This window comes from Panthera uncia (assembly GCF_023721935.1).
Source record: "Panthera uncia isolate 11264 chromosome B2 unlocalized genomic scaffold, Puncia_PCG_1.0 HiC_scaffold_25, whole genome shotgun sequence".
Lineage (NCBI taxonomy): Eukaryota > Metazoa > Chordata > Mammalia > Carnivora > Felidae > Panthera > Panthera uncia.
The window spans coordinates 10254419-10266212 of NW_026057581.1; the positions used below are offsets into that span (position 1 = coordinate 10254419).

An 11794-nucleotide genomic window follows, 5' to 3' on the forward strand; every position below is an offset into this window, starting at 1 on the left:
AAGCTGAGGGCCTGAACAGAACCACAAGGCAGAGGAAGGGAGAATTCATTCCCTCTGCCTGACCACATGAGCCTGCCCTCAGGAAGGAACTTACACCAGGGGTTCTCCTCATTCTCATGCCTTCAGACTCAGACTTGAACTATACCATCAGGTCTCCTGCAGCCAGTCTCCAGCTTGTAGGCAGCAAATCATGAGACTTCACCTCCATAATTGCACAAGCAAATTTCTTATAATAAATCTCTCTCTACACACACACACACACACACACACACACACACACACAATCTCATACTGAAGATATGTACATCTATCTCTATTGGGTTTGTTTCTCTGGATAACCCTTATTAAAATAGCAATCTATTTTTTTTTTAATTTTTTAAATGTTTATTCATTTAAAAAAAATTTTTTTTAACGTTTATTTATTATTGAGAGCCAGAGAGACACAGAGCATGAGCATGGGAGGGGCAGAGAAAGGGGGAGACACAGAATCCGAAGCAGGCTCCAGGCTCTGAGCTGTCAGCACAAAGCCCAATGTGGGGCTCAAACTCATGAACCGTGAGATTATGACCTGAGCCAAAGTCAGACACTTAACCGACTGAACCACCCAGGCGCCCCACAGTGATCCATTTAAAACATGATTAAATCACATTAACTTTGTGGGTTAAAATCCTCCGAAGGCTCCTGTTCTCACATGAGACTGAGGCCATAATTACGATAGTCTGCAGGGTCCTCCAGACAGACCCCACTACCTCTCCGACTTCATCTCCTACAGTCCCCCCTGCTAGACAGACAGACAGACGGACACAGACACACACACACACACACACACACACACACACACACACCTCCTTGCTGTACCTGAACACCAAACACAACCCCAGTTTCAGACTGCCACACTGCTCTCCTCTGCCCAAAACTCTCTTCTGCCTAATATGTATACAGCCGGTTCCCCAGGCCCTCCATGTCTCTGCCTAGATAATACCTTGTTGGTGAGATTTCCCCAACCATCCAATGCATAGTAGGAACCCCTCTCCTGCACCACTCGCTATCCCCTTGCCCTGCTTTAACTCAGAGCATCTACCATCATACCAACAAGTACCTGCTTGTCAGTATCTGTGCCCCGCACTAAAATCTGAGCTATCTAAACAACTAGGCCTTGATCCAATTGCTCACGACCGTATCTTGACCGTCAGAACGATCCGTGGCACAATAAATATTTTTGTGTCCGTTGAATCAATGGAGCCCAAGCAACCAGATTTGAGACCCAGTCTCAGATGTGAAACCATCCTGGCATCCAGAAAGGAGCTACGACAGAGATGCTCAGCCCAAAGAGTGTGGTTTCCTTTTGCTGCTCTTCAGTCTTGCTACATCTCACCACTTGCCTTGAGTAAGTGAGTGGTGAGCACTAGGCATGGATGAGATCATGGGTCCAGAAAGCCAACTCCTTCTTGAGTCATCCTGACTCGGTTTCTCACGCTCTTACAATTTGCTCCTGTTTCTCCGATGCTATCTGGCCTGCAGCAGCTCCCTCCACGGTAGGAAAATAGAGTATCGAATTTGCATTTCAAATCAGTGACTTGACTAATACAAAGTCAAAGTCATTATCCTCGGAACCCTTTTAAGTTTCAGCAGTGAGAATACTGAAGTCATTTACAAATAAACGATGTCAGATGAAGTCACTGAAAACCTGGCACAGATCATTTCACTTTACCCCAAAGTAAAGTGAAGGGAAAGCCGAAGACTAACCTTGTAAACTGAAATGTTTTAGTAGCAGAAACCAACGGAATCAGAGAGGGCTTTAAGTTGGCAGAATTTACTTCTGTGCATTTAATAGTACTACAAGACGGGAAGGCAGAGAACTGGAGAATTTTAGTGCCTCAGGCCACGACTAGAGGAGGGGACAAAAAAAATGTTTGTGACATTGCTGGCGTACGATGCCTTGTTATTTCCTGCAGCTCCAGAGAATTCTCAATAGAAAATACTTAAAATGATACTAGTCTATACATATCAAGCCAACAAGTTATTCTATTACTATATTCTTATTGGGGGTAATCAGCTTTTAAATAAATGGTAGCCTGAGATACTGGGCCATCTGATCTCTTACATCCATCAGAAATGTGCATATCTGTTCACTGTTACGGGGTTTTTTGAAGGTTTTATTTATTTTGACTATTTTAATTTTAATTCCAGTATAGTTAACAGACAGTACCATATTAGCTTCAGGTGCACAATACAGTGATTCAACACTTCCATACACAACTCAGGGCTCATCACGATACGTGTGCTCTTAATCCCCACATCACGTATTTCACCCATCCCCCACCCACCTCCCTCTGGTAACCACCAGTTTGTTCTCTGCAGTCAAGAGTCTGTTTTTTTCTTTTTTTCGTTTGTTCATTTGTTGTTTCTTAAATTCTACATATATGTAAAATCATGTGGTATTTGTCTGTCTCTGACCAACGTATTTTGCTTATCATGATACTCTCTAGATCCTTCCATGTTGTTGCAAATAGCAAGATTTCATTCTATTTTATAGCTGAATAATATTCCTCGTGTATATACACCACATCGTTTATCCATTCATCTATTGAGGGACACTTGAACTGCTTCCATAGCTTGGCTATTATACATAATGCTGCAATAAACATGGGGTGCACATATCCTTTCAAATTAGTGTTTTCATATTCTTTGGGGAGATACCCTCATCTATTCACTTTTAAAGTTGTGCTGGTTTTCCTCGAAGTCCTACTTCTCGCTCTTCAATCGAAGCCCCGAGCCATTAGCCAATCTTTGGACAAATCCAACAGAGAAATCTCTCTCTCTACCCTAATTGCCAGTCTGTGGGTGTCTCAGAATAGTAGTAAGGTTGAAATCACCTATAAAACCATCTTCTTATAAAAGGCTAAAGAGGAAGCTGGTCTAGTTTTTACAGGATTTCCTTTCTCTAAAACATTATTGAAAAACAGAACAGCTCAGCACACAGTAGAACTTATTAGGAAAGAAAGGACTAAAACAGCCCCAACTTAAAAGAGACTCAGCACTTGACTGGAGTTCTCACTCAATGCCTCCTACCGCTCTCTGAGATGATCATCCCCTACCTCCCTCCACCCCACAGGAGAGGAAAGGAAGGTTCAGAGAAGCCGAAGATTTTGCCTAAAGTCACACATGTTGATGGGAAAGCCTGAACCTGAGCCTGGTCTTCCTACCTCCAAATCTGCACTCATGTTTAAATTTTTTTTTTTAATTGTTAATGTTTATTTATTCTTGAACGAGAGAGGGGGGAGGGGGGGAAGGGGCAGAGAGAACTGGAGACACTGAATCCAAAGCAGGCTCCAGGCTCTGAGCTGTCAGCACAGAGTCCAACACAGGGCTCAAACCCACAAACCATGAGATCACGACCTGAGCCGAAGTCGGACGCTCAACTGACTGAGCCACCAGACACCCCCAAATCTGCACTCTTAACCACCACGCTGCACTGGAAAGGGAAAATGGAGGCGGTAGTCGAAAAATGTCATTCCTTCTGAAATCCTAATGTAGTTATCAGTTAGAATCCAGGCACAAACACCCGCAGGTTCTCTGCTTCATTTGGAAGCTACCAACCCGTGCGGGTGCACATGTGTGCACGGGTACACGACACACACACACACATGCACCAGCGCACGCACGCGCTGCAAATCTTTCCAAACTGTAAATGTCTCCAAGGCCATATGTGGGCTTTTCTTAAAGGTCACTCAACAGGCCCCAAGGAAAAGAAGGGCTTGGTCTAAAAAGTTTTATATTTCCTCTCACTTTTTTAAACATTGGAAAATCCATTTGGCTCAGAGAAATGAATAGTAAAAGGAGTTCTAACTACTTAGAGCCAACAAAATGTAATGGAAAAAAGTCAAGAATACGGCTGGACGTTATTTTCTTTTTGCTCAGCACATCCTGTCTTTAATCTGAAAGGTAAATAGGCCATGCCCAACATACCGACTCTTTTCAGGTGAAATTATCTAGGTTATAAAAACAAGCAACAACTGTGTCTCCATTATGCTTTAATTCGTGGCTGACAGAAATAGCTTCCAGAATAAATCAGAGAGGCAAAAATTGCTCACAGGGGAGCAAACCCACAAAGTTTCCCTCCTTTGATAATGGACTTTTGTGAATTTTTTTTCTTCCACTTGAATTATAACAGTGTGGTATCATCATCTGGTGGAGTATGCTGCAAATTCCAGAAAAGGAAATTTTGAATTTTCATGTTTGAGTTATTTAAATCCACAGGAGAGAGAAAGAGAGAGTTTTTGCATATCATTAGTTAGTAGACGAACATCCCTGGGATATTTAACCTCCAAGTACAAGAGCAAGTGATTTTGCAACACCTCTCTCCGTAACCCCACAGTATCAACTTCTTGACTCCACAACGCACGTAATGGTCTGTGAGTTCAGCCATGCTAATGAGAGCTAGGCCCATCTCTGTCCTATATACTTAGGCTTCCTTGCTCCTTGCTTTATGCCACGCTTTCTTCTGTATATTACAGCTGAGCAAAGAGTCTAACAGAAACTGTCATCAGAAATAGAACACGTTAAGTTTCCTTCAACAAGAAACGAGCTATACTCATGGATTATTTGAAGCAAAGTCCATCACATTCCTTTCTCTGGATGTCATTTAAATCAAGAATTACCTACAGGGAATAATTTGAAGCAGTGTTCTCCAGAGCCGGAGTTGTGGGGAAGTTAATGGGTAGTCCCCTAAAAAGGTGGGGTGGTCAAATGGAAATGCTTCCTCAAGAGAAGTTAAACATGGTCCCCTTGCTTTTCTTTTAACCACAAGATTTCACAGAGCCTCTAGAATGCATTATGATCCTTCCGAGAAAGGAATGGAGAACATACCAGTTTCTGAGCTAATCGGACCATGGGACAGTTTAGTCAAGGACCACCTCTGTTTCACAGCACTAGAGGTCCACAGAACGCACGTGGGTTGGGGGCACCTATCGGAAGGCCCAATCTCCCTAAAGATAGGGAATGACCTGGCTCACATCCAATGGTCAGGTCAGACACCCCACATCTATCCACACTGCTCTCCCAGAGCACACGGATCTTGGGAACAGAAAGAATTTAAGCTCACAGCAACGTGGTCAGGGATACTTCTTAGGGAAAACAAGAATGTCCTTATACATTCTTAAGGACAGAATGTATAAAAAGCTTTATTAAATTACGAAAGTATACCAGTATAGTACCGCATCCAGCAGGGGGACCATTCCATTTGACCCCTCTCATAATGAGGAAGGGAGGGAGAAGGATCTTAGCAACACCATCTCAAAGACACGGTATGCGCGAGAAGTCTTTCCCAGCCAATACTTAGAAGAGGTCATGCAATCATATTTAAAGTCAGAAATTAGTAGTATATGGCTGATTCAAATGTGTCACATATTTCTCTGCAGCCTTGAAAATGCAAAACACATCTGACACCTTTACTATTAACATTGAATATCTATACTGGAGTGCAAATTAAAATGTGCAGGATTGGACACATTTTTTAATAGTTTTTTAAAAGTTCCAGCGTCGGAGGGATATAAAAACTACCAAGCCATTTGACTTTCTGGTTTGGAGTACTCCCCAACAATGAGGAAGTCTGATCATAGATGACAGAATACTCTCATTGTCCTACCTCCTACCCTCAAATTGCCAAAGGGGAACCGAGAAGCCGTTGTGTTGTTTTTAACTGGGAACTGAGATCTCGTGCACCAATCCTTGTGACAGCGTGCACTCCTTGTCAATACGAGGTACCACCTCTGCCTGTGGACCCTCTACCCAGCGCCGACAAGCACAAACTTGAATCCTGAACTATTAGGTCTCATGGCAAAACCTGAACTCCGTATCCTGCTTTTCAAACATCAGTAACCCCCAGACAAAAATTTCCCTCCTGCCTTTAACCAAACGCTGCTTCTGACTCCTTTGTTTCAAAGATTAGCAAGGGTCCAAAAATTATGTGAGAAGGTCAGAAAGAATCCTTTCAGAAGCACAGCATTCAGCAGCAAAGCAAGACCAAAGGAAACCGAAGCCGCCCCTCAACAACAAGGTCACTTCCTTAAGCAACACACACTGATAACATGAGGAAGGACCAAGCACAGACGTCACTGAGCGAGGCGTCCTCTTCACAGCCTGCTACACCTGCAACAGCCCCCACCTGCACTCCACCCTCCTGGCCCTGCTCTGCCTTTTCTCTAAGCCCTGTTGCCCAATCCTCTGTAACTCACCCAGTTATTATGTTTATTGTTTATTATGCAACTGCCTTTGATAGAATATAAGCCCCTAAAAGCGAGGACCTCTGCTGGCTTTGTTTCTCAAACTGATAAATCCCAGTGGCTGGCACAGATCCTGGGACACTCGTCATCTTTGGATCCCAGAGTTCAAAACTTAAGGAAAGGATTATAGTCACTTTCCTATTTTTTTTTTTCATTTTCTATAGGGGAGGGGGGGGAGGGGGGAGGGAGAATCCTAAGCAGGCTCCAGGCTCAGCACAGAGCCTGACATGGGGCTGGATCCCACCACCCTGGGATAATGACCTGAGCCAAAATCAAGAGTCAGACGCTCAACCAACTGAGCCACCCGGCCATCCCTAGTCACTTTCCTTTTTACCCAAAAATCATTCCAAGGTTTCTCCCTACGCTAATCCTCAATCAAAAAAAGTTTTTTAATCAATATAAATGAGCTTGAGAACATGACATTTTGATGAAATTAACAAGAAAGAGCAAAATTTATTTCACCTTAAATTGTTAATCTATTTTTTTAAAAAGTATGCTTAGTAAATACACCTCTTTATAAATGACTCTACATCCTTAATGATTCCTCTGTCCTTGCTTCCCTTGATTTAAGCACTGGTCACTATACCTGAACTATTCAATTTCCTTCTCTAGTCAGGGCATGAAACCTAGATTTGTCTGGTGATTATTACACTTTTTGTCTAATAAATAATAACAGTCTGCCCAGACGAGGCCCTACCAAAGCACAGATAAAAGGTAAATATTATAACTTGGACATCAGGCCTCTGCCATGCTGAGATGCCAGTCTGCATCCTGCGTGACTCTTAATTCATCCTCGGTTTAAGAGAGTAGTTGATTCATGGGGCGCCTGTGTGGCTCAGTCGGATGAGCTTCCGACTTCGGCTCAGGTCATGATCCCATGGTGCGTGAGTTTGAGTCCCGCATCAGGCTCTGTGCTGACAGCTCAGAGCCTGGAGCCTGCTTCAGATTCTGTGTCTCCTTCTCTCTCTGCCCCTCCCCTGTTCATGCTCTGTCTCTCTCTGTCTCAAAAATAAATAAACATTAAAAAAAATTTTTTTAAGAGTAGTTGATTCAAATACATACAGGAGACAGGAAGGTAATATAAACAGAGGAAAGATCGTCTCTTTGGGGCCTACAAATACAGGCCTGGATGGAGTCGCTAGATCTTACCACTTTTTCATTTTTTCATGAAATTTCCCAATTGGGGATCCAAATAAAAATGTGTTGAGCCCAGACGTGACCCATGAGCGTCAATTTGCAACTCTTGTTTAAAGCCTCAGCTCAGAGATCACTGCCACCAGGATGCCCCCTCCCATCCCCAAGCAGGTGAGACAGTCTGCTGGTATACTACATCTAGCTACCCCTGACTTTGCCAAACTTGGACAGTTCCTTCAATGAGTCCATCTTCCCTATGGGACAACATCCAGCAGAGTGCCTGGCACACGGTAGGAGCTCAAAAGATATTTGAATAAATGAAAATCTGAATAGGACCACTGGGTTCACACTTGCAGTAGCCAACTTGAATTCAACAGTCTGTTTCCTATCTTCACACCTTAATCAACCAGCCTCCAGGGAAATGCGCCATCAAGGTCATGACCATTGACAACAAGTGTCACACTAAAAGAGGAAGGCCCACTCCTGGAGATCTACCTACATACTCTCTTTATTATGAGGAATAAGTACTATTCAGCATATTGTGAAGACAGAAAAAAAAAAAAGGGAGATAAGCACAAAGTAAAAGAGTTATGTATCATGTGCTTTGTAAGAGACGAGAAAGTGTATGAAAGAAAATTCAGTTAACGGCCACCTGGTCTATCATCCAACACCGGATGAGCTCCTTACAGATGGGAGTTAACTAAGATGTGTGAAAAATATTTCTATTTTGTTTCTTACCTAGCACTTTAAGAACAGATCCTGCTTATTCAACCAGTAATTAAAGATCACATACACTTTATGCTTTGCCTAAAAAACAGTAAATATGGGATTTACCATTCCAGACACTATTTGGAAACAGACCCAAACGTGGAATTGCTCTCCAAAACAGAAGGCTGTTGTAGCAAACCCTGGTTTCTCAGAAAGCCACCGAAATCTATCCTGTGCTTTGACAGTTCTCCCCGTTGTATTTTCTCAGGCTCGTGATGAAAGCTTCAAGGAGAACTTACATCTGTGCAGAAGAGGCAGTGGCATTCCTGGAGTGTGGTCATCTTGTCCAGGGACCGTTCACACAGGCAGAGTTTGCAAGTGACGAGGGGGGACGGAGCCAGGTCTCCCGGCGTCGGATTTTCGGTGGTCATGGTGAGACAGTGGAACCTACCAGCTGAGCCCATCAGCCCATCAGCCTTCTTCAGTCTCCTCAACCCCTACAGGAAGGTCCAAAGCAGAAAATATTACATTCATTAATACAGCTGTTGTTTAACCAACACATTTGGGCACCAACAGAGCAAACCTTCACCTTCCGGGATATCTAGGCATATATCAAAGTTCATTTCTGAGACCCATGGCCTATAGAGCGTGCCACCTTGGCAAGGTGCTCCTGGAGAAATTGAAGGTGACCTCACCATCCTGACTCATATAATGTAAATTATGGGAACGAAAAGACCACAAGGAATAAACACGCCATTTAGGAGTCGCATACTATAATCCAACAGATTAAAAAAAAAACAACAACAACTTGAAAATAGGATGCCCACTCAAAAAATTACACAAGAATTACTATGAGATCCAACAATTCTGCTTCTCAGCATACACCCAAAAGAATTGAAACCAGGATGGAAACCGATACTTGGCACACCAATGCTCATAGCACCATTATTCACAATTAGTCAAAAAGTGGAAACACTCTAAATGCCCATCAAGAGATGAAGGGATAAACAAAATGTGATATGAACATTCAGTGGAATATTATTCGCCTTTAAAAGGGAATAGGAGGATGAACCTTAAAGTCATTATGCTCAGTGAAATAAGCCAGACACGAAAGGGCAAACATCGTATGATTCCATCAATAGGAGGTATTTAGAGCCATCATATTCGGAGAGACAGAGAGTAGAAAGGTGGGGTTGGGAGAGGGGGGGAAATAGAGAGTTACCATTTAATGGGTACAAAGTTTCTGTTGGGAATGATGGCAAAGTTCTGGAGATGGAGAATGTGATAGTTACACAACACTGTGAGTGTACTTCATGCCACCGAATTACACACTTACAACAACTGAAATGGTACACTTTACGTTCTATAGGTTTCATACCAATCAACTTTCTTCAAGGGGGGGGATCAGTGCTAATTGTGTCCTGTCACATATGTCCTTGCATTTACTCTTTTGCAACCATGATGATTATTTCCTTCATCTTATAGACATGCTAAGCAATCATAACTTCTTCTGAAGAGGAGTTAAATAATCTGCCTGGGTTCTCACAGCTTGTATAGAGCAGAGCAAAATTCGAACCTCTGTCTTCTGAGACCAAGCCCAGTCCTGGCCCCTTACACCAGAGACTGGATATTATGTGGAAGGATGGAACGGGGAGAGAAAGAAATTAGAAGGGGTAGGGAGAGAGGAAAACCGAGACAAAGAGATAAAGAGACAAACAGCCCATGACTACAGCTATCGAAGGTCACCGAAAACTGTGCAGAGTAAAATCTGTCTCTAAATATGACAAGACAATAGGATTTTCCTACACTGAAAAATAAAAATTATAACTGAAACCCTTCTACTTGTTTTTATTCAGATTATCTTTAGAAGAGGTAAATAATTGTGAAAGTAATCTTCAATAGTTTATAGCACATCAAGAAATTTCATGTTCTAATTAAAGAGAAGGAAAATCCTTAAGTTCTTACCATTTCAAGAGCGTATGGCCAATCCTAATAAATTCTGCCACAGAAATAAATGTAAATATGCTCTCCCCCTACAAGAACCAGACTCTTCTCATCCCCATTTTGGAGCAAAAGAAATGACACATTTGGCATTTGTTATGTAGCCCCACAGTGGCTTATGTCTCAACATACAGGTACAAAAGTATGACAAGGGAGAAAAAAACAAATTGTATTGGATGGACAGAAAAAAGATCTATGAGATCTAACTGCACTTTCTTAATGTCATACCAGAAAGAATCAACAGTTATTATAAACTCTAGTAACCTGAAATATTCAAGGCTTTTTACCTACTCCCTCAGTAGTAGACTTGATTAAAAATAAATTTAAATAAGAAGCTAACCAATGATTGGCTTCCATGATAGTATTTCTTGGGAAAGGCCATATATGGCTTAAGATGTGGTGTTCTTATTTACCTATTAATGAGCTATCATCCAAGAGCAAATCAACCTACGTATAAAATTCAGGATTTTGAAGTTAAAGAAAAAAAATCTCTCTTTAGGGTCAATTAGTGATTTTACCTCTCTCCTCTTTCCAGGTGATGCTTAGACAACCATCACCTGTTTGTTTCTCCTAGTAACACACACATCACCAATTTCATCCAAGTGCTGTCTTCACCACATTCTGATGATCTTTGCCCACAAAAAGAGAAATTCCTAGTCAAACATCAAGAAGAAACGCAGCCAGTACACTTAGCCTGATGAGCACTGAGTAATGTATAGAACTGTTGAATGACTTCAGTGTAGCCCTGAAACTAATATAACACTGTACGTTAATTACACTGGAAATAAAATGTTAAAACTTAATAAAGTTTTTTTTTTTTAAAGGAAGGAAGAGGAGGGTGAGAGGAGGTGGAGAAGGCCACAGCAAAGAAGAAGAAATGTAGCCAGTAAATGCTTCTGGAGGGAAGAGGGGACTGACACAGACCAGAACCTCCCCATGCCACAAATGTCAAATACAGGAAGAGCCCATTTGGAGGAAGCTGTTAGGAACAGGTTAGTCCTGCTGTTCCAACACAGCAGGAGATGTAGGAATTCTTCAGCAAAGTCAATTATTTCTTATAGTCTCAAACCACATTATTTTTTTTTAATTTTTAAAATTAAAAAAAAATTTTATCTCTACCCGCAATGTGCCAATGTGGGCTTGAACTCACAACCCCAAGGCCAAGAGTCTCATGCTCTACTGCCTGAGCCAGCCAGGTGCCCCTATAGCATTTTTTAGAAAGAGACATAGGACACTCACAAAATGAAGACATAATTGCATACTCCTTAGATTATCTCTTAGAAATGGTCTTTTGAGGGCGTCTGGGTGGCTCAGTTGGTTGAGCGTCCAAATTCGGCTCAGGTCATGATCTTGGCGCTCATGAGTTCGAGCCTTGTGTCACACTCTCTGCTGTCAGTGCAGAGCCCGCTTCAGATCCTCTGCCCCCCCGCCCCTTCCCCACTTGCACTCTCTCTCAAAAATAAATATTTTAAAAAAGTTAATAGTGAAACATGGTCTTACCACCTGCCATATCCATAAGTTTGCACTCCTTACTTGTGAGTTACAAACCAAAGTTATAAAAATATAAAAATATCTATTACCTCCAAGTTTCTTCCTGTCCACTTTATTTGTCGTTATTTGTGTGTGTGTGTATGTGTGTGTGTGTGTGTGTGTGTATGTGTGTGTGT

General features: G+C 42.1%; 1 protein-coding gene across 2 annotated transcripts in view; it reads right to left on the reverse strand.

The window, feature by feature from the left end:
- RNF144B (ring finger protein 144B) overlaps positions 1–11794 on the reverse strand; it is a 90693-nt gene that overhangs the window by 70265 nt on the left and 8634 nt on the right. For both annotated transcript variants that reach the window (XM_049654980.1, XM_049654979.1), the window contains exon 2: positions 8426–8623. In XM_049654980.1, the coding sequence (XP_049510937.1) occupies positions 8426–8590 (165 nt within the window). In that variant the 5' untranslated portion in view covers positions 8591–8623. The remainder of the gene's footprint in view (positions 1–8425; positions 8624–11794) is intronic.